The sequence below is a fragment of the Pteropus alecto genome, unplaced genomic scaffold (assembly GCF_000325575.1).
Source record: "Pteropus alecto unplaced genomic scaffold, ASM32557v1 scaffold223, whole genome shotgun sequence".
Classification (NCBI taxonomy): Eukaryota; Metazoa; Chordata; class Mammalia; order Chiroptera; family Pteropodidae; genus Pteropus; species Pteropus alecto.
In genome coordinates this window covers 2,970,490-2,993,152 of record NW_006434441.1, presented here as the reverse complement: position 1 = coordinate 2,993,152, position 22,663 = coordinate 2,970,490, and the positions used below count along the sequence as shown (strand labels likewise).

General features: G+C 49.2%; 2 protein-coding genes and 1 pseudogene across 2 annotated transcripts in view; 1 reads left to right on the top strand and 2 right to left on the bottom strand.

The window, feature by feature from the left end:
* Positions 1–3,673, bottom strand: part of TMEM87B (transmembrane protein 87B) — a 51,625-nt gene extending 47,952 nt beyond the window's left edge. The window contains exon 1 of the mRNA XM_015587428.2: positions 3,669–3,673. The gene's annotated coding sequence lies outside the window, so the exon portion shown is untranslated. The remainder of the gene's footprint in view (positions 1–3,668) is intronic.
* Positions 3,674–4,476: 803 nt separating this feature from the next.
* The window catches only part of MERTK (MER proto-oncogene, tyrosine kinase), a 60,844-nt gene continuing 42,657 nt past the window's right edge, over positions 4,477–22,663 (bottom strand). The window contains exons 11-20 of the mRNA XM_015587457.2: positions 21,717–21,870; positions 19,921–20,006; positions 18,367–18,462; positions 17,380–17,460; positions 15,132–15,224; positions 14,012–14,130; positions 11,170–11,279; positions 10,473–10,632; positions 9,756–9,892; positions 4,477–5,500 (exon numbers count right to left, since the gene is read on the bottom strand). Coding sequence (XP_015442943.2) covers positions 4,987–5,500; positions 9,756–9,892; positions 10,473–10,632; positions 11,170–11,279; positions 14,012–14,130; positions 15,132–15,224; positions 17,380–17,460; positions 18,367–18,462; positions 19,921–20,006; positions 21,717–21,870 — 1,550 coding nt within the window. The 3' untranslated portion in view covers positions 4,477–4,986. The remainder of the gene's footprint in view (positions 5,501–9,755; positions 9,893–10,472; positions 10,633–11,169; positions 11,280–14,011; positions 14,131–15,131; positions 15,225–17,379; positions 17,461–18,366; positions 18,463–19,920; positions 20,007–21,716; positions 21,871–22,663) is intronic.
* On the top strand, positions 17,792–17,907 carry LOC112477860 (annotated as a pseudogene).

The window sequence follows — 22,663 nt, the reverse complement described above, 5'->3', positions numbered from 1 at the left end:
AATTAAAAAAAAATTAACAGAGCACTAGTGAGTATTCAAGTGGTCTAATATCTGTGTAATTGGAATCCCCAAAAGAAGGGAAGAATAGAAAAAATATTTGAGCAAATAATGGTTAAAAATGCCCCAACCTTGATGGGAACTGTAAACCCACAGATCTGAGACGTTTAATTAAAGCTGAAGAAAAGGAATACAAAGATCACACCAAAGCACATCATAAGCAAATTGCACAAAATCAGTGACAAAGAAAAATCTTAAAAGTAGACAGAGAAAAAACACATGCTGCATACAAAGCAAAAAAAAGGTAAGAATGACATCAATTTCTTGTCAGAAACAATGTGAGCAAGAAGATGGTAGAGAAACAGGCTTTACACAAAGGCCTGAGCAGCACTGCCGATGACAGAGATGTGTAAATAAGTAAGATTGTTTCCTATTGTCGAAATATATTTAAAAGATATTTTACTGCTTCAACAAAAACAATAACACCATTTTGAGGTTATCACATATATATAAATAAAATCCATGCAGCAATAGCACAGGCCCAGGAATTTCTACAAAAAAAGCTGCAGGGATTTTGATTAGAATTACGCTGAAATTATAGATTCATTTGGGGAGAATTGTCGCCTTTACAATTTGGGGTGTTTCAATCCATGAACGTGAAATGTCTCTCCATTTGTTTAATTTTTCTCAGTAAATATTTTGCACATCAGATGTTAAATTTATTTTGAAGTATTCTATTCTTTTTGATGCTATTGTGACTAGATTTGCCTTAATTTCATTTTCTGATTATTCATTGATAGTGCGAACGCAATGATTTTTGTTTATTGATCTTATGTCCTGTGATCTTGCTCTCATTTTGTGTGTGTGTGTTCCTTGGGATTTTTCTACATGCAGAATCATGCCAGCTGTGACTAAAGATAGTTTACTACCTCTTTTCCGACCTGGGCACCTTTCATTCCCTATAATTTTAGGTTCCATGGGGCGGGGCCTTCGAGGCTGCTCCCAGGAAGTGTACCTGGTCCCCAGTTCTGAGGTTCGTTAGTCTCAACAGCATCTGTGTCTCGGCTGACCGCCTCACTGTGGCATTACCAGACTTCGACAGATGGGGTAAGTGGGGGCATTCTAAGGACACTCTTTAAAAGAGAGTACCTACTGGAAGCCATCTGTCCCCTCCTCTGATGGTGACTCATGACAGCAAGGCCTAGGCTGCTGTTCTTGGCAAACCCCAACGTCCAGAACAGCCCTTCTCCTCAGGGAAGGTCAGTGCGTGGGGGAGTTGATTGTGGCTTCATGTGACTGTCGTCCAAACTGGAATTCATAATTGTTCAGTCTCAATAAACCTGCTGACAGTTTAAGGTTAAGGGGAAGGAAGGGTTACTATATACAATGCTCAGGCTTCTCTCGCAAATATCTGTACATGGCATCCCATTTCAATACAAGGTATTACATATGAAAACATCCTAAAGTAGTGGTCTTGGGTTCCAGTTCTAAAAATAATAATTACGGTTAAATATAAATAAGTTAAGCCACTTAGGTACGCTTTTTAAAGAGAATGGCAGTTTTTATACAGATTGGCAGTTTTATTTCTGTTCTCAGAGCTTTAAAGGAGACAAAAATAAAACCCACGTACAGAAGTGCTGTGCATTACTGAAATGCTCATTAAAGGATGCGAAACTTCCCATTTTACACTTGTTCCCTGAGGTTACCCAAACATCTTTCGAGAAGTTAAGTTGCTGTCAGAGCTGGTTTATTTTGGGTCAGTAATCTTCCCATCGACTCAGCAGAAGTACCAACTCGCTCTGCCGCTGACCAGGAGAGCTTACCAAGGTCCTGACTTTCTTGAGTCTGGCCAGACTCGACCTGATTTGTAAGATAAGAGACTGTGGTTTGGCTCGTGTCCTGAGCAGGAATCTCGGCTGGATCTAGGCACAAGGAGGCAGAGGGAGAATCTCGCCCTCCCCAGAGGGCACTGACTGCCCTCAGGTCCTCAAATCCTGTTGACAAAGCTACACCTTTGTTAGTCACCACATCTGGGGAGGGACGGGCCCTGAGGCTCAGAGTAACTGAACTCAGGAGAGGGTAGGAGAGGCCTCTGGGCACCTATGTGCTACCTCTGAGCCCAGCAGCCATCCAAAGCAACTGATGGCGGCCAGTCTCCTTCCCTCTGCCCACTGCCCAGCTGCCTGTGTCACTGGTGACTATGAAATGCTTTCCTTTCTTTTCCTTTCAAGTTGCAAGGAGTAGAGAACATAATTCTCTAATATCTCTAATATTATAGTGAACCGGTTTACACTCCTCACAAACCTCAGCACCCACACAGCCCCTAGGGGGCTACGGGGGGAGCTGCTCTGTCTTCACTGTGACAATCAGCTCCAGAACAGCAGAGCGGCCTGCCCCAGGGTAGCATGCAGGACTAGTCAGTCCAGCTGGCTGTGCGGTCCCTCCCATAAGAAAGGATGGAGGAGGGGTCGAGGCGGGGTGTGGAGGAAAGAGAAAAAGGAAAAAGGGAAGGCAGAGAGGGAGGAAGGGAAGGTGGGAGGGAGGGAAGGCAGGGAGGGAACCCACACAAGGCAGAGGCAGTCTCAGCCTGCAGTCCGCCAGTATTTCTATATTTATTTCTCTTGCCCTCTGGACTGACTTCCCCAGCCCTGTCTCTGCCTGGCTGAGGACAATGACCTGACTGGTTTGTCGCAGTTTTCTCTCCCCTACGTTTTGCCCATGAGAGCTACTTAACGGAAGTAATTGGAGTTTACACAAATGAGAACGCTAAAGGCTATTTTCAGTTCACACTCAGACAAGCCGGAGCTTGTCTGAGATGGGAGCCAATGAGAGTCCGTTCTTCCAAAATGTCTAGACGTCCAGACGTCCAGACGTGGCCGAGGGAACCCTGGGGTGACAAAGTTCTCAGCGAGGACATGTCAGAGGTCCCCTGCTGGGTTTCCCAGCCTGGGCCACGGGCACGGGATCATGAAGTTCACTTCTCTGCCGAGTTCACTGACGTCCCCAGCAAGGCCGGGAGCCACCGCAGGCTCACTTGTCTGCTGTCCTGGGACAGACTTGGTCCAGGCTTCCCTGCCCTCCCAGCACAAGGCACATACACGGCAAATGGAACAGAGTTTGGCGGGGGTGGGTTTATGAGCTCTTCACTACGCGTTCCTTTATAATTGATAATTAAAGTTAGAACAAAGCATGCGGTGCCGCAGGTGCTCACTCCATGGCCTCCACACTCTCAGAGCGACAAGATGCGTATAGGAACTAGTGTCACTCGAGGCTAACCAATAGAAGCAAGAGTCAGGCTGCGACGGCTCCCTCCAGGCATGGAAACCTCACCAAACTTCTAAGAAACACCTAAACAAAATAAATGTGAGCTCCACAGGCATTCGAGAAACATGAACACCAGCCAGCATGCCCTGGGGGCCCCCGGGAGGACGATGTGTCAACTCTAGACACACGGACATGGGGAGGATGACATGTCAACTCCAGACACACGGACACGGGGAGGACGATGTGCCAACTCCAGACACACAGTGGCCGAGCCAGAAACCAACTTTCTTCCTCATGAATGTCATAATGGAACGATGTTGAACTAAACAATGTTATCAGAGGACCTGCTGTATATTAATTAAGATGGTTAATATTACATTAATAAGTTTCTCGGTTTGCTCACCTACCTCACAGACATAAACATGGCTTTTTACACTGGGGTTTTGTGCCGGAACCAACAGTCAGTTCCCAAGTCACGTTCTCAAAGGTTGCCGTCAGCAAGAACCTTTGTGCACAAGGAGATGACATAAAAAGTTTTGATTTTTTTAAAACAACCAGTCAAACATTTCCAACAGCAGAAAGGACCTTCTTATCCCCTCGTTTTTCACTGATAAAATGTGATGCTGGCATTTCTCTTAACAATGCAGATTCTTTTCAAACCTTCAGAATGTTCCGTATGGAGCGTTTCGCAGTAAGAGTGGGGGCTGGCAGCAGGACCAGGACCCAGGGACACACCCGAGAGCCCAGAGCAGGCGCTGGTCCTGGCAGGTGGTGAGCCACAGGCCTGAGGGTGACAGTGGCCTGGCCCTGCGAGGCCATCCTGGGGCTGAGAGATCAACGCTTCATCTGATCACATCAGGATACTGGCCTTACTGGCAGAGTGAAGTAGCCTCTTCTCGCCCCAGTCTGCCCGTCTGTTTAGTGGGAGACCAGCAGTGCCTACCCAATAGGGTTGCCAGCCATGAGGTCAAGGGGCTCTTGAGCAGACTCCTAGTCCCATGCCTAGAACCAGCCAGAAGCAGATGGCTTGGCCCCTAAATCCTGCGTTACCTCATCTCCTCTGGATGTGGCCTCTCCGATGGTTTTTCTGTATCTTTAAGAAACGTTGTGATGGCCAGAGAGAGTGATGGAGGGCCAGGCACCGCTACGGGAATTCCTCTGGGAAGGGGCAAGGCTGCGGGGGCCTCGTCTCAAGTAAGCACAGCATGCCTGTCCTTCTTTGTTCACATTTTATTAGCAGCACGTGGAAGAATTAACCAGCTATGGAATGTTCACTGTCAAATGCATTCATATCAGTTGATTCATGTAGGAGAATCTGATTTTTCATGAGACCAGAAGCAAAGTCAAATATGGTGTTTCATTTCACAAATAATTTTACATATAAAAGACATGAAAAAGAACTTAAAACGTTGAGTCGGCCAGTGTTACCATCAAGGGGCAGCCGTAGGGACGAGGCTGTTGGAGCCTACGTTTTAAGATCCACGAGATAAGGGACATGGAACAGCCATCTTTTATTAAAATACAACATCTATGTCTCTTTCATCATATACATAAACATATTTTCTCTTTAAATAAATATATATTACGTATTTTTAATGGTGAAACCCTGGACAACATTCACCCAGAGTTCTCCGGCTGTGGCATTTATGGTAGGGAAGACGGAACGTGGAACCTTCGAGCCAGCGTGGACCTTGAAGGCACAGCAATGTCCCTGGTTCACTCTCCTCACACCAGGACCTCCGAGTCTTCTGAGTCGTCGTCCGTAAACAAAAGCTTGTCAGGAGGCGGGCCCCCCAGGGGTAGTGTGCTGGGCTGGGACCAGGAGGCTTGGCTCCTCACACGTGTGTCCTCCCGCACAAGCCCACTGTTTCCCGCCATCCCCGTGGCTGGGGTGGCCGGGGCCACGTCCTCCCAGTCCTTGCTGGCCCCGTTCAGGATGTACCGTCCCTCGTGAGGTCTGTCCTCATGGACCTGTGCTGTGACCATGCTGATGGCTGTGCTGGGAGCACAGGAAGCAAGGACAGAGTTGGGGTCTAGGACCAGGCTCTGCTGAGCAAGTGGGGGGCTGTCTGCTGGGCCCTCCCCGCACTCTGGAAACTGTGTGTTGATGTAAATGACTTCAGCTCCATCCCGCACTTCTGGCAAACTCTCCAAGAGCTTCTCCAGCTGCAGCCTCAGCACAGAAAAGGTGGGCCGGTCCAGGGGCTCGGCCCTCCAGCAGGAGTGCATTATGTCATACCTGTGGGGACAGGAGACAGGTCAGCCCATAGCACCCAGCCCTCACTGCGGCCCGTTCCCACCACATTCACCTCGTCTTGCACTGGATCATGTTTTAGCCCACACCAACTCTACTTGTGGGGGATTACTGAAGTGATTTCACTCAGCTTTTAAATGTTGTGTGGGTATGTGGTAAGTGCTGTCTACAGGAATATGGGACAGTTGTGGTGATCACACCTAACTTTGCAAAGGAGGGGCATTATTCCAGGGGCTAGCACCCTGTGGTCTGCAAGTCCATTCGGCCCGCTGTCGGCTTTGTAAGTAAAGTTTTATTGGAACATGGCTGCACTGAACACAGCTACATTCACTTGTTTACTACGGCCACTTCGCTGCCCTGGCAGAGTTGAGTAGATGCTACAGAGACCAGTGATCTCAAAACCAAAAGTATTTACTATTTCGGCCTTTACAGGAAAAGACTCCTGTTCTGAACCATCAAATTGGGCTTGTCACCAGGAGGGTGGTATCAGAAAGGCCAGGGGTTGGGGCGGGGGTGGTGTGTCTCACTGTGCCAGTGCTTTGTGTGTGTCACCACATCTAGTCTTCTCAATAGCCTTGCCCTGTTGTTCTGGAGGAAACAAGACTGAGTTCAGGGACCTTATAGAACGTGCCACGGCCGTGGCGACAGCAGATGGCAGGACAAGAACCGGTCTCCTACTGGGCAAGTCCTCAGCCCAGGGCTCCTTGCGACTCCTCCACTGTGCTCTGGAGGGAGGACTCGATCTGGGGGTGTCCTCGCTCCCCGTGTCTGACAAAGTTAAGAATCACAGCAGAGGGATGCTGACGCAAACACAGTCAGACGGAAAAATGATTGAATTAGGAAAAGTGTGTTGTGCCACCATTTCCTGTGGATTCTTTCCTGTTCTGAGAAACTCATATTGACATTGCTAGATGAATAAGTGACCCAAGTGTGCATCTGACATGTGTAGTAGATTACTGATAGCTTTGGACATAAACATGCAATTCCTGTGTTCACACCTACTCACATCACGCAGAACTTTGGCTAATTCTACCAACATTTGCAAACATACCAATCTCATTCCTGTAGGACAATCAGCATCTTTATATTTGTCTGCTTTCCAGCCTCTGTCAACACGTGCACGTGCTTCTGGCAGGTGGAGACCTGCAAAAGCTTCGCCTGTGAGCTGAGAGTAGTGGGCACATTCCACCAACAAGCCTGATTCTCACTAAGGCTGGATGCCAGCTCAGGTCTGTCACTCTCTTTATTTTACCTTCATGCGATGGTCACCGGGACCTGACACACAGGTTCTGTTTCCATTTTTGAGGTTTTTGTGGCACAGATCAATTTGTATGACTTCCTTTTTCGCACAGAGGAGCCTCAGCTGGGTGCGGTCTGAAGCGACCTTTGAGGAACCTTGTCCTTGGAGACACATTCCTTCTCATTAGGCCATCAGGGTGCCACGGTGTTTAATTTACTTTCATTTCTTCCATGTCTTAGGAGAAAGCATTTAAATAACCTGTGTTCTCCATATAACATGGTAGCAATATCATTTTGAAAGTTATTTTTTTCTTTGACTTTTGGTCTTTCATGAAATACGCTAAACTATAAGTGAGACTTGCAAAAGTGTGTTCACTGCCTGACATGAGTGTATTTACACCGCTGAACTGTGCCCTTAAAAATGGTTAAGATGGTAAATGTTACATTCTGTGCATTTTACCACAATTTTAAAGAGGAGTTAAAAAGATGCGATTATACAAATTTATGAGTTCATAAATTTATCCATATTTGTCAAGCACTTGCTTTTTCCCTGCATCTGAGGGTGACTGAACACTTCCCATCTGCTCAGAGAAACAGCACCTGAGAGGCGGGCGTCACATTAGCAGTATGTGTCCCTATAGCGCTAAGCAGTATGTGTCCCTACAGCGCTAAGCGGTGTTGTGTATACTCTGCCAGCCAGTGGCGACCACTGCTGCTCTCCTTCCTGGGGCCTGGGTGGCCGCGAGTGGGAGTAGACGAACTGGTCAGTAAGTAGAGCAGGGTTTCTGAGGGAGGAAGGCGAGTGCAAGCTGGGGCCCTTTGTCACCGTACCACCATTTCCTTGTGTGTGATGACAGGTGGGAGCAGGTGACCTCAGGCCTTGCCAGCCTGGGCGATTCTGGTTTGATGGTATTGACAGCATTCGGGGTGAGGCTGGAGGGGAGGGGTCTCTGAAGGGCATCTGCTGGCTGATGGGACCTAACGGGATGAAGAAAGAACTAGGCGGCTCCCGAGTGTCACTGGGGGATGATGGGAATGGAGGCCAGGGCGAGAACCACAGTGGTCAGCTCAGGGAGTGCCTGGAGGGCTGCAGCTAGAAGGCCATGAGCTCAGATGAATGTCCCACAGAGGTGACAGGGACATCAGTAGGACTGCTGCCTGGTCATTGGGAGCTGAGTGATCATGAGAAGAGGTGCCTCGGAGGGCAGGACGGGAGGGCTGGGCACGAGTGTGCTCCCTGCTGACACTGTCATGTTTCTTAGCATCAGCTCTAAAGAGACAAGAGGCCAGTAGCAGATGTGGGTAGGAAGCCGGGTGGCTCATTTTTAAAAGGAAACACCAAGATGTGGAGACACAGCTCTTGGGGGTGCTGTTGGTCACGGACGCCCAGAGGGACAGGGGACCAGAAGGGGGCCTGGTCCTAGTCCGCAGTGTGAGGCCAGCCCAGGCACGAGGACCAACTACATCCTGGTCCCCTGGCCTCCGGCCACATGGCATGTGCTGAGTCTGCAGCATTTTTACCTCGAAATCCCCACAAGAAACCTAGTTGGTGTCCCTTACAGGGCTCTGCGTGAGGCGATCCAAAGCTGCGTGTGACAGCTGAGACCCAGCAGGACCCCGACTGAGCACACACACATGCCAGCCAGCACAGAGGCGGCAACAAAACCGTCCACGTAGCAGTGTTTGGCTGAGATGCCTCCCTCCTTCTCAGCAGCAGCACTTCACGTGGCCCTTCCAGGAAGCACCATGAAACCCCAGCTCCAGTTTAGTTAGCATTTCAGGGTGTTTTTGAAGAACTCGTATCTTTCATTTGTGTTCTGACTGTTAGAGCTTATAGCCGCGGTGACCGAGCAGGCCACGGAGCAGGCCGAGGCCCTGGTCAGTGGAGGCCCCTGTCTGGTGTGGACGGGTTCCGGGGACCTGCACGGCCCTGTGCTGGGCCTCCCCAGGGGAGGGTACAGTGCCAGTGTGGGGCGCCTGTGGGGGGCCTGGACACGCCCCTACCCAGCGCCTGCTGGCCTTCACACTGGAGTCTATAGGCCTGCAGCCTGGCTGGGCATGGGGAACATGTTCCTCTCCAAGCTGGTGACCCATTATGCGGCGAAGAGACTCGACACCCAGGGCTCACATCACAAGCTAGAGGCAGAGCCACAGAAATCACTTCAAGAAGGTCAGCAAGGTGTTTAGGCAGAGCGGCCAGTGCCGTTAACCGGCACCATGATGTGACACTCGCTTGGTGTCTCTGAAAGGTAAGTGCTCTACACGCTTTCTCAAACCCTTCCAGCACCTCCAGAAGAACTTGTAACCAGACTTTTCCTGTGGCTAATAACGAGGCACAGCGAGGTCACATCAGCTGCGATGACCTCCCACATGGTTAGTGGGAAGAAGAGCTGGTCTGTGTGACTCACAACCCCGGGGCAGTCCCCATGCTGCCTACCCTGGCGAGGACTGATGTGCATCCTTGTCGTGTACTCTCAGTGATGGGCCCTCATGCCAGACTCAGCACCCGACCTCGTGGGTCTTTTGAAACACGTACTTCTGGGCGCACCCTATCCCGGCATGGCCGAGGACCCGTGCCGTCACATCAGCCCCTACGCAATTCGATGACCGGCCCAACTCCAGAGTCTCAGGCTGAGATCTCTCAGTATCCTAGTTAAGGATACCACTGTGGCTGCTTTGTCTGAAATGCTCCAGAAAGAGAAGGGTGATGTGGCACAAGAAGGCGAGCATCACTCAGGTGCCCTGTGCACAGCGAGGTCACCTGCATTTCCCAGAGGTGCCTGTACCCGGAGATGTGCGGGCCTGCTGCACACATGCACACACCACCTCCCACACCAGTAAAGGCTCTGGCCTGCATGTCTGCATGTGCCACATCTGCACACACCCGCACACGCTTGCCTGGCTAAGAGCGTCACCTGCCCCTGCAGCCGTGTGTCCCCGGGCCTCTGCAGAGCCAGCAGCTGGGCCGTGCCGATGCCCAGTGACAGAGAAGCTCACTCACAGTTCGTCCAGGCAGTCCTCCGGCTGCTTCAGCCTGTGTCCATGCAGAAGGTACTCGTATATCTCGTGGTTCTGGACCCCAGGGTAGGGCGTCATCCCCCGAGTGGCTATCTCCCACATGGTCACGCCAAACGCCCACTGAGAACAAAGCAACGAGAGGTTGGGATGTGAGTCTTTGCAGAAAGGCTGAATGGCCCTTTCATTGGGAAAGGTCACTCTCTCAAAGCCTGATGGTTATGTCTGGGACACGGCAGTCACATGGAGTCTGAGAGTCACGGTCCCCATTCTACTAATGCTGTCCTGGGAAGTCTGACCAAGGCAGACATAGCCTGTCACATCAGTGCTCAGCCCCCTGCTGTCGTCAGGTTTGCTAGAGGGTCTTACCACATGGCCCCTTTCAGACATGTCCTGTCCCCAAGGCCATTCGCTGAGCTCACTGAATTTAACATGAGCATAAAGCATCTTAGCTGTGGGCCAAAAGTCACCGTACTGTGGCAAAGACAAATGGGGCCAAACAAGAGGCCCATGCGAAGACCACCTAGAACATCAGGGCCTCACCTGAACCTGGCTCCACCTGAACTAGGTGGTCTGGTGGCCAAAAAGAGGGGCGTGAACATACTCCCAACATCACCACCTCCCACCCCTGTCTGTCAGGGAGTAAACTTGTGGCAACACCAGCCACTTTGCCCCACTTGGCGCGGGTCACCAAGGCACGCACCACGTCGCTTTTGCTCGTATAGACGCGGTCCGCCAGGCTCTCGATGGCGATCCACTTGACGGGCATCTTGGCGATGCGGCCCTGGCGGTAGTAGTCACCACTGTAGATCTTCTTGGAGAGGCCGAAATCCGCGACACACACGGCCATGTCATCCCGCAGCCTACAGACAGCAAGTGCTCGTCTTCAGCAGGTCACAGGCCAAGCCCTGACTCCTGGGTCTGACGTTCGTGGCGAGTGACCCAAAGATGCAGACCCAGCAGCCTAGAGGGTCCTGCCTGGCGACCAATGGTGGAGCATTATAGCCTTGCACCCCTCTGGTCTGTGAGGGGTCTGGGCCAGCAAGGCTACCTGTGTGCAAGGACGGAAACACCTGGAGAGGACAGGGGAACCTCACGGGAAGAGCAGGAGCCCAGCTCAAACCTGGGGCCTCTGGTGACGCACTGAGAGCCCCAGCAGCCACCTTCCCTGAGGTCTGGAAGCACGCGGGCTCTGAGGACAGCTTGGGGGCCATGGGAGAGGACCTGGGGCTTCCCGCGGAGACGGCCACGTACTTGAGGAATGAGTCAGAAAACTGAAGGGATGCAATCGCATTTATAGCCCAGACTTTTAACATGGATCCTAGACGAGGAGGAGGAAGGGGAGAAACGAACCCAACACCATGAGGTCTAACCCCGCAAGGATGCGCCAGGCCCCTTACATGCAGTTTCGAGCGGCTAAGTCGCGATGAAGGAAGTTTCTGTCGCTCAGATACTCCATCCCCTGGGCAATATCCACCATGAACTTCAGCAGTGTCTGCACAGGAATGTGCTGGGGATAAAGTGAGAACCAAGATTATTTTTTAGAAGGAAAACCTATTAACTACTTCTATCTGTGGGAAGAAATGGTGTTTTTACCTCTAAGCATGTGGCCGTGAAACGAGAAAACAGACCTTTCATTTCTGCCTCACCAACATCACAAATAACAACAAAAGAATAACAACAAACCAGATACTGTGTGGCAGATATCACATTCTCTTCTCCCGTCTTTAAAAGCACTGATGATGAATAACATTCTCTTCCCATACATGTTATGGGGTCAAGTGTGACCTTAAAAGCACTGATGATGAATAACATTCTCTTCCCATGTTATGAGGTCAAGTGTGACCCTCCGTGTCCTGAGTGGCAGTGGGACCAAGCACCTGTGCCATGAAGAGGGGACACGAGGGTGGCTTGGCTTCCGTGGAGGAGGGGGTGTGTGTGTCGGGGGGAGGGCGTCTAATGTTTTGAGGCTAAAAGCCCATGTAGAAGGAGCTCTTTCCAATTGTGCACCCGCACTGGCTATCACTTTACTCTGAAACGTTTTGAAAGATACCGCCCTTGAACACAGAAACGAGGATGGTCTTTGCCCGATCTCAAGAATTTCCATTTTTGTTTCGCTGGGGCCCTCCTGTAAGTTTCGGCAGCCTAGCAAGTCCTCCGTGTTGTGAAGTTACACCAGGCTGCTGGGCTAGAAACCTGCCTGGATGGAGCCAAACCCAAGGGTGGGGACAGCGGATGCCCTCTCGGCAGTAGCTACGTGCTTGATTACAGCCAAAGCCGAGAGAAGAGGTTAACTTCCTGCCAGCCGTGAGCAGGGCCATCCACGATGCCTTGTCCCCAGGACCCCAGGCTTGCCACGGCTTATTTTCCAAGGCACACATGTTTTCCAACGTGGTGCTCATGAAGATACTGCATTTGTAATGATTTCTATTTCCTAGCTAAGACCTGTGTCAATCACACAGTATATACACAACAAAATGCTTTAATTCCCTTTGTGAGAGAACGAAGACAGATCATGCAGGCGGGTCTCCTGACCCTGTCTGCATATCTGGCCATTTGACTTTCTGGATGCTAATTTCTGACACTGAGCGTGAATTCACTGCATCCTCCTCCATCTTTCCGTTTATCACGAGCCCCAAAAGCATTTGGGTGCTAAGACATATCGAATCTGCTGACATTCGTGAACGCAGAGTAGGTATCAGGTGCTCATCCTTTGTGTTATTTTTTCCTAGAACAATGATATGATTCTTACAGTGACCAAAAGTCATTTAAAAGACGGTTCTGTGGCAGAACTAATAAATGAGTTCGACGAGGTGGCAGGATGCTAGACTGATATATGAAAATCAACTGTATTTCTATCTGCTAGCAATGAACAATCTGAAAATAAAATTAAGAACACAATCTTAACTGCTATACTGTTGTCTGCCTCCATGCATTTCTTTGTTTGTTTGTTGCTTTCTGTTTTACATCCCACATAGGCGTGAAATCACATGGTTCTTGTCTCTTCTGTCTGGGTTATTTCTCTTCTCAAGATACTCCCAAGATGGGGGTGGGGGTGGTTGAGGAGCGTAAAAGGGGTCAAATATATGGCAATGGAGGAAGATTAGACTTCAGGTGGTGGGCACACAGATGGTGCACTACAGAATTGTACAGCTGAAACTTATACAATGTTATTAACCAATGTCGCCCCCCAAAAATTTAAGTAAAAAAAGAAAACAATTTTATCTGTAAAAGAATAAAAAATAAAATACTTAGGGATAAATAACAAAAGAAGTGCAAAACTTATACTCTGATAACTACAACATTCAAGAAATTGAAGACTCCAAAAATGGAATGATGCCCTCTGTCTGTGGATCGTAGACCCAGTCCCAGACCACTCCTGCAGTGACACAGACACCCAGGGGACTAGCTGAACAGACAGCAAAGAGAAGATTTGAATAAAACCTTGATTTTTTCAGCTTCTCTATGCATTTTGTGACAGCCAGCTTTACCCGTGGCTGCAAAGTGTCAAAATGTGAAAATATATTCCTTTTTCCTATTTATAAAACCTGAGAGTTTGTTTGCATCATGGGTGATATCCTAGTGCTTTTGTGAGTGGAAACTGTGCATTTGCTGGGAAAACGCTGGAGACTTGCTTCTCTTATTTGTCATTTTGCTTGAAAGAATGCAAGACGGCAGCAGTACTTCTGGCCGACATGGGCAAGCGGATTCTAAAACATATGGAAGGGCCACAGGGGTGGGGGCCCTAAAATGATTCTGGAAAGCAGGGTGCAGCTGAAGGAACCCACGTCCCCATGTTAAGACTCATAGTCAAGCTGCAGCGGCCAGCGTGCTTCTGATTCCACAAGGAGGGGGCTTGTGACAAACGGAGAGATGGAGAAGTGTCAGCAAAACAGTGTCAGCAAAACAGCTCAGGGCACCCGCCCTCTGGGGACTGAGAGTTCAGGGTGAACAGCTAAAGAGAGGCCATTGAGAAGGGGGAGGAGGCTGCTCTGACAGCCTGAGGCCCTGGCCCCACTGCTATGAGGCTAGGACGCTAGACTCTGCTCCCAGTCGCTTCTTCCGCCCACAAAACAGGAACCACCAGGACCAGAGCACACGTCATCCCGAATGCACAGTGAGCCCCGGACAAAGGCCAATGCTCTCGCCGTCCCCCTCTACGTCCAAGGTCAGACACTGGGCCTCTCCAGGCCTGTCACGTAAGCCCCGAGGGGAGTCTGAAGGTGATGCCTGGGTCACTACCTTTGGTCCTGTGTCCAGCCGGGAGTAAAGTAAGTAGGTGTGCAGGTCCCCGTATTTCATGAAGGGTAAGACCACCATGGGCTTCGGCGTGCCCTGGGAGCCCATCTCTATGCAGACACCTGAAAGGAAGGGTGGGGTGAGTCACAAGGAGCCCCTGTGAGCAGAGCAGAAAAGCAGTGTAGCAGTGCTGGCCACACTGAAGGCACATGCTCTCGAGTGGACAGTTAAAGAAAGACACTCATAACCCACACGCCGACCTCCTCCTGGGTCTGGACACACCGTGTCCACTGCTCAGTGTGTCCTTTCCTTTCAGATCTGTGCCCACCTGGGCAGGAGGGCGCTCAAAAGTTAATCTATGGCAAGCGTGGCCGTCTACAGACCCTTGGCAGTTCTGCAATACTGGGTCTAAGTGAGGGGTGGCGGCCACATCGCCATCCAGGGCGAACTGGTCTTCCGTGAGAGTTAAATACTGAATCGCATGAAGACGTCCACCAGAACCCAATGCTTGAAATATGAACAAGATTCAGGGGCTACCAGGTAAAATCCACATCCCTAAGTTTTAAGGGTTACACACAGGAAAAGCCCATTTATCGTGGAATTCTAGAACCAGTGCCTGTGCGTCACCTGACACCAGGCTTGGCAAGCTCTCGTGCCCCGCGGTGCAGTCACAAAGCAAGATTGTTCTGTCTGCCCAAGTCAATAACCGCAAATGAGTCACAGCCTCTCTTATACAAACATTAGTTTTCACTTCTCCCCGAAGCGTTAAACACACTCTGAAAGCTCCCCAAAGAATTTAGCATCTATGCAGTCACAGGACAGTGGGAAACGATCCACAGGATAAGTGCTTATTCGCAGGCTGCTCTTCCTCCTGTAACAGGGTCACTTACAGAGCAACTGCTGGAACCTGACCTCCTTTTTTCTGTTTCATAGCTAATGGAGCTAAAGAGCCAAATTCTGACCTTAAACCGCGTCTCGTTTTTACCATCAACCTCAGAAAATGAAGCCGTAGGGATGAGCCCTTTGAGTGAAAACTCCACATCATAAAGAGCTTTGGGGTTGGATCCGGCATGCGTCTCCGCCCCCGAGACCACCCTCTGGCACCAGCCCCGCGTCCTGGTACCTAGCAGTCGGATGACGTTCGGGTGCCTGAAGTCTTTCATGCATGCGGCCTCGCTGAGGAACTCCTCAATCTCTCGCTGGGAAAAGCTGTCCACTGAAAGGAGAGACAAAAGACATCTGCCTGGTTAACGTCCTTTGGGATGAGGATAGGTAACAGCGATTTTGTTCTCCAAGGGTAAAATCAGGCGCAAGTAAGACTGTGGTGGCAGTGTACAGATGAGTGATTGTCAGGGGCTCGGGCGGGGGGCAGGGGGGTGACCAGGTGGTGTGCAGGTGACTTTAGGGAGGTGGGACTTATGTAGGACATGGTGATGGTGGACACATGACACATGACGGGGGTCACATGCTGCCACAGGATCGACACCCACAGAACGTACAACACTGGGTGAACTCTGATGTGCCAATGGACCTCAGTCAATAAAGTGTCACTGTGGGTTTACCTGCCTCACAAGAGGCTTGCTAACAGGGGCAGCTGTGTCGGGCGAGGGCACGGGGAACTGTACTTTCTGCCCAATTTTTCTATAAACCTAATACTGCTCTAAAAATTAAAGCATGTGAATTAAAAAAAAAACCACCTAATCAAATCCAACTGATCTGTTGCAATCAGTTCTGCTTTAAAAAAAAAATAAAGAACACGTGCTTCTGCGGTCAGCACACCCAGGAGTCTGGTTGCTCAATCCTGTCTGTGAGCCAGACACACTTTCACCAAGTTTCTGGAATTAAACCAGCTTGAGAGAGACATTTAAAACTCTATACTATGCTAAGTGACATAGGCAGCTGCAAGAGGACACATACTGTGTGACTCCACTTCTATGGTACTTCCTTGGAGGAGGTGAATTCACAGACAGAAGTAGAAGGGTGGGTGCTTAGAGGGCAGGGAAGTTGTTTAACAGACAGAGTGTCAGCTTTGCAAGAAGAAAAATTTCAGGAGAAGGTGGTGGTGATGGTTGCATAGCCACGTGAATGTGTTTACTGCTACGGAATTTAAAAATGGTGAGGAGTGTGGATTTTATGTCATGTGAGTTTTACCACAATTGAAACTAAACAAACAGAAGTGCACACAAAGCCAGGCACGCCTCAGGGGACCTGCTTTAACAGGTCACAAGAACGGACAGACATCACACCCGACAGCACCTGGCATAGAGCCTATCCATCCTCTGGGTTTAGTACATATTAATCTTCATATTAAAGCAAATTAAAAAAAAGTTAAAGATAATTCTATAGACCTGCAAACGTCTGCCACTTTGCTGCAAAGAAGCAGGTGGGTTGGTGGAGAAGAAGGAGTGGGAGTCAGCCTGCAAACCCCTCCCTCAAGGGACTAGCAACCAGGGAGATGCAGAGATGGGAGGCCGGGGGCCACCCTTCAGCCTTTAGTGATCAGTGTAGTCAATTTCTATGCAAGTCATTCCACATACATTGAAGGACAGCAGGACCCAGGCCTGGCTCCCATGACCAGGGCCCCTGAACCTCCTACTCAGTGAATGGGGATGAGAGGAGGAGCCTTGCCCCAACACACTGTGAAGTTCCATAAAAGAAGGGGAGTCTATGTGGGGTTCAGGCTCAGCAAGCATCTAACTTCAGGGTGCTGCTGGGCTGACGGAATGGGACCAGCTGCAGTGTCCCAGGCACATGGTGAGTTGCCCTTTACTGAGAAAGGCAAGAAACACCAGCCCACATGACTGGCTGATTATCATGGTTCCTTTTCATAAACGAATCGACACTTTAGCCTCTGAATCCATAAAAAAAGTCTCAAGCCATGCTTCTAATCTAACTTACGCTTTAATGCCCCACAAACACTGGCTTTAAATTTTAGAAGGAGACCCATTTTACTTTACTCCTTGATGGAAAATCATATTGAATTTATAGAGGGCTTAATGAGGAAACAATACGAAGGATGGTACTATACTAAGTGCCGACCCCATCCCTCCGAGTGCACTGGGAAGATGGCTGCAGGGGACGAGTCATGTGATCGCGGTCTATTTTATGAGAGGCCAGCTGGACACCCGAACACTCAAACAGTGACAGCTGTGGGGGCACATGTTGCCACTGAATCAGCCCTGCCCAGAAATTCTTGCCTTACTTGGAGTCACTAATGACATGTGAGTGAGAAAGAGAACGACACACGTGTTCTTGCCGCGTGTCATTCTGACCCATCAGTGACCGGCATCGCAACACCTGACCTCCACCCTGGCCTCAAGGAGCACCAGACACTGAACCCAGAAGAACAGGTTTAATTGGTGACTACTCACACTTCATGGTCTTCACGGCCACTTTCTGCGAGGTCCCGTCTTGCTGATCAAGGTCTCCTTCCATGACAGACCCAAACTCTCCTGTGAAGCAAAATGATCTCTGTGTGGACCTCTCCACCCCCCACAGACACCATGGTACCAGAGCTGCTGTTTTCATGTGGCCTGCGAGAGGCCCGTGTGCAGCAGCTGGGTGCCAGGCCACCCCACGTGCACACCAGGGCACAGGCCAAGCACCAGCCTCCTGCTTGTCACCAGTCTCCTGCTTGTCACCAGTTTGGCAGGTTTGGACTGCATGGAAAATGTTTTTGAGATTCATAACATAGAGGATGTAGTTCCATAGTGTAGCGGTTAGCACATCTGCTTTATACGCAGAAGGTCCTGGGTTCGTGCCCCAGTGGAGCCGCAATCCATGGTCTATGGCCATGCCACCCTGAACAAACCCGATGTCTGATCTCGGAAGCTAAGTAGGGTCGGGCCTGGTTAGTACTCGGATGGGAGACCACCTAGGAAGACCAGGTGCTGTAGGCATAAATAATAATAATTAATAATAATAAAAAAGAGATTCATAAAATAGAAACTCTGAATACCATTATCATTCGTCCTAAGATCAGTTTGACGAACTAAACATGTATTTTCAGCCTTGTTCCCACTTAAGTAGCAAGTTACTGGGAACAGACAGTAAACTTGAGAACTGGAAGAATCAATTTGAACGATGTAGGAAACTGGCTAATGAATTGCATGCTTTTCAAGGAAGGAAGAAATTCCTATTTTCAAGCCAACTGTGTGTGCATGGCCCCTTCATGAGCCAGATCTGCATTTGAAAAATCACTATTTACTTTTTCATTTTAAATGATGAAATAGAACAATGTGTATTATCACTTAGAGTCACGAAAATGGTTATTTTATTTAATAAACACATATTTTAAAAAATGACTGTGAACTGCCTACTTCCTCACCCTGCATTTTGAAAGGAAGTACACAGCTCACCTTCACCCAGGATCTTCCCAAGGGTCAGAAGTTTCCTGTCAATCACAACATCTTCCAGCTTCCTCTGCAGGTCTTCACTGACCCCCAAGCCACGCACTGTACCAAGAGTGACAGGGGACATGTGAGTTGTCAGGGAGCTTCCTTTCATTGGAATACGATGAAAATTATATATAAAGTCTTATCAAATAGTTAAACTTTTTTTTTCTTCATTTTATACCCATAGCTCTCCCCATAAAATGCCAGTAGTAAAACATCTCATTTAATTCTACTGTGATTAAAACGAGGAAAATGGATCCTTCAGGGCCATGTCAGCTCTGAAGGATGATCAAACTCAGAACCACATTTCTCCCCAGAAGGTGCGGCAGTGGGCAGCGATCACATTCCCGTTCAGGAGGTCCGCCCTGGCTAGAAGGTGTGGAGAGTGGTCAGCAGGTCCTTTCCAAGGAGTGTTTCCTATTTTATCCATAAGGGTGGGAGACAAAGGTGCCATTGGCAACCCCATTCTCCATGCCAAAGAAGGGGGTGCAGAAATGATGGGAAATCCTGAGAGCACAAGCCACTGTTCATGCGTGGCACGTGGAGCCTCGATCTGACACAGAAAGTGCTGTTCCGAGTGCCTGGTGGGGGCTGGAGGATAAGGTGTCTGTAATAGCTCAGGCATCAATATGTAGCACTGGCAGTAAGTGCCACCTGTGAGAGCGTGACTAGGTTGGGGAGACCCAGTCAGTGCTCCCCTGGCAAATGACTGTTTGTGCGCAGTTAGAGAATGAGCAAGGCTTTGAAAGAAAAAACTGGGTAATCAGAAAGGAAACGTTAGCTCTCAGGGAAAAAATTTTACCCAGCTGGTCCTCCAATAAAGGAAAGAAATTGGTCTAAATTGCTTTTTGTTTTTGTTTGTTTGTTTGTTTGTTTGTTTGTTTTTAAGAAATGCAAGAACAAACCTCTGAAGGTAAAAACTGCTAAATCAGAAAAGGAAATTAGTAACATTCCACATCCCGTGAGCTTTTATTTCACAGCGACCTGTATCCCATCATTGTTATATTTGCCTGTTGTTGTGGTTTTGTTTTTTTGGCAAATATCCAGAAGCTTGCATTTGATTTTTGCACATACTTTTAACTGTTTCTGAAGTTATTCAAGAACTCAGCTACCTTTTATCCTCTCTGATCCAGCAAAGCTCAAACCATCATTATTATGAAGTGTGTGAGCAAATTGTTCTGAGCTGGCTGCCAGGAGGAAACAGGGAACGAGCTCCGAGACTGTCAGCTGTTATGCTGTTGCCTTCCAATCCCTGACCTGCACCCACATCTTCTCCATCACCCTAAGTTCCTCCCCCCAGGTCTGGTGGCATTGGGGGGGTTTTGGCCCTAGCCAGCGGGGAGGCACAGGGCGGTGTTTGCCCACCCGATCGCTGCTGGCTGAAGATGCCTCGCATGCTACGAGTACCCATTCTTTGATGGCCTTGACTTTTGTGAGAAACCTGATGATTCACTTTTGTTTTCTCTGCTCACAACTATTTTAACTTTCGCTGAGAAAGGGAAAGGAAAGGCGACTTACGGGTGAGGTCGACGGCATGCCGACAGAAGGATCTCTTCGCTGTGTAGTTGACGACCAGTTCCAAATGTTCCCCGGGGAAGGCGTTCCTGTGTGAACAGACAGACATCAGCATGCACCCAGACAGCAGGCGCCCGTTCTACTGTCCTGCTCACAGCCTTCTCCAGGTGCATGTTCACAGTGGCCCGCCAAGTTCTATCAACAACCCCGCAGCACTTGAGAGGGTGATTATATTGGATCTGTGGCTAGCTGGGGGGAACGACCTCGCCACCAAACTGAGCCTTCCCAGCCATAAGCTTGGAGTACATTTATTTCCCCGTTTATTTACATTTTCTCCTGTGTTGTCGGTAAAGTCTACTAAGTTTTTACGTGAAGCCCCTGAATACCTACTGGGCTAATTCTCAGGGATGGGATAGTTTTCTCGCTGTTGCAGGTGATATCTCATTCTGGCACTTTGCCTTTCATGTGTTTTAAAACCAGAATCAAAATATATTCACAATATATAATGTCCTAAAAAATATTACATTTCTTTCTAAAGGAAAGCAAAGAAGGAGGGTGCCAAGGGGAGGCTTTGGAAGAAGCAAATGGTACTGAATTTCCAGAGACTGAGAAAGACGGCTTTTCGGCATGCTGTTTCCAAGTGCTTGACCAAGCCTCCAGAGGCAAAGCAGCACCCTTTCCTCTGCGCCCAGCACTCCGGAGTCCCTCAGCTGCTGGCTAGGGGCCCCAGGAGCTTGGGGCAGCCCGGAGCTTTGGCCATCACCTTGCTGGTTCTGGCCTTACTGAGCCTACGTGAAAGGTGGCCTCAAATATGTCTCTGCAGGCTTTTGTATCAATTAATGTTTCCATAGCGGTAACCACGGATTCCCGCTCAATGACAAAAGCTGCATGCCGCCACTAGCTCTTGAGGACACCATCGTCTTAGACTCAGCTCCTTTGCATTACTGACTGATTCTGAAAGTTTCCATTCAGAATCACAGCACTTAGAACTAGTAATGACTTTGCAGACCATTTAGAGTGAGGGGACACAAAGGAAGGCTGGGAAAGTGAAGAGACCCCTTTTGCTGACAGAATGAATGCCAGACCCCAGGTTTTGGATGGACCACCACGTGCTAATGGCATGGCCATGAGAGACGGCACAGCCGCCTCCAAATCACAGCCGCCTCCCGTCCTTATCAACAACTTGCCTATTTTACAAAAGATCTCCTCCACCCTCTGAGTGACAAACGGGACTTCATGGAAGCCTAAATCCACTGCCCGGGCACTAGAGTAGAACACCATTCCAGAAATAACAATTACACACACAGCCTTCTTTTCCTGGGTCATTTTAACACGACTTCTCATTTTTCTTGATATCTGATTACTATTTGGTTATAAAAGTCACATGTATAATAAGATAAAGCCTCTTCTTTTAAATTTGAATATGAAAATATAAAGTTTTTCTTCATTAGAAAATAATGATCATTATAGAAAAATCGGTAAAAAGAAAAAAGGAAAAGAGGAAAACTCAGAATTACCCATGACGCCACCCATAATCCCTAAGGCTTTGGCGAACTTCCTCCTGTCGTTTTTATGTGTTTTATTTATTTATTTTTTAATAATTGGAATAATTTTAAAGGTTTCTAATAAAAACCCTCTCTGTGAATGAGCCCCTCCCTGCCAGGCTGGTTATCCTGGGGTACCCATAAGTCTGGCACCCAGCTAGAACACAGGATGCTGGCCTGGTGGGACAGGCATCATCCACTGGCGTCATGACCACATCGATACCACAGCAGAACATCTTTGACTGGGACACTTACCCAAACCTTGTCTCCCGGATCCTCTTTCTGATGGCCAGAGAAACATACAACACCAGCCCGATCAGGACGAATCCGCAGAAGCAGCCAAGGACGATGAGCACGGGGTCTGCACTGCCAGGCGCTGGGGTCGACGAGGGGGCGTAATCTACCCAGCCTGGAGAGAGACCAACAGAAGTCACTCAGAGCGTCCCCATGGGGTCCAAAACCCCTAGGAAGCACCGCCCTGTAACAGGAAGAAAGGCAGTCAGAGGCTTTAGAACCAAGTCCTTTTCCATCCCACAGTCTGCAGGGGCGAGGCTCCTGGCCGACACTGCCCAAGCTGGGGCTGGGAGGAGGGTGTCAGGAGCCAGTGGGCAAACTCCCTTCATGTCAGCTACACAGGCATAAGGAGGTGACGAATGCCAAAACTAACATTTATCTGGGATGCTGCAGTTTAAAACACAGTGAGGATGAAAACGTTTTATTTCTTTATAAATGCTTCTCAAGAGCAGTGTGGACAGGGCTGGCCTGCTTCCAGTGCTAGCACGTCTGGCATGGACAGCAGCTACTGTCTGTGCCTGCAAACTGTCACAGCCCAGTCTGAGTCTCGGTCGGCTCCCAACATCTTACCCTTTGTGCTCTCATCCTCCGGGAGGTCCTTCATGTGCAGAGTTTTGCCAGGGTACCTTCCCTGTCCGTCCTTCAGTGAGACCACTTCCATCGGGTGGCTAAGTTCACCCTCTCCGAGCCCCTGGCCATGTGTTTAGAGTCCCTGGCTGTTTTTCCCATGACACACTTTACTCAAATCCACTTCAAACTCCGTTTCTTTTCTTCCCTTGTTCGCTGGTCCCCTCTTTCAAGTACGCACTTTCATAAAATATCACGTGGGTTTGTTGCTGGGAGACGAGGCGGTGACATGGCGACATGCCTTAGATGTGAGTGAGAAGAATAATAAAAGTGCGGTGACC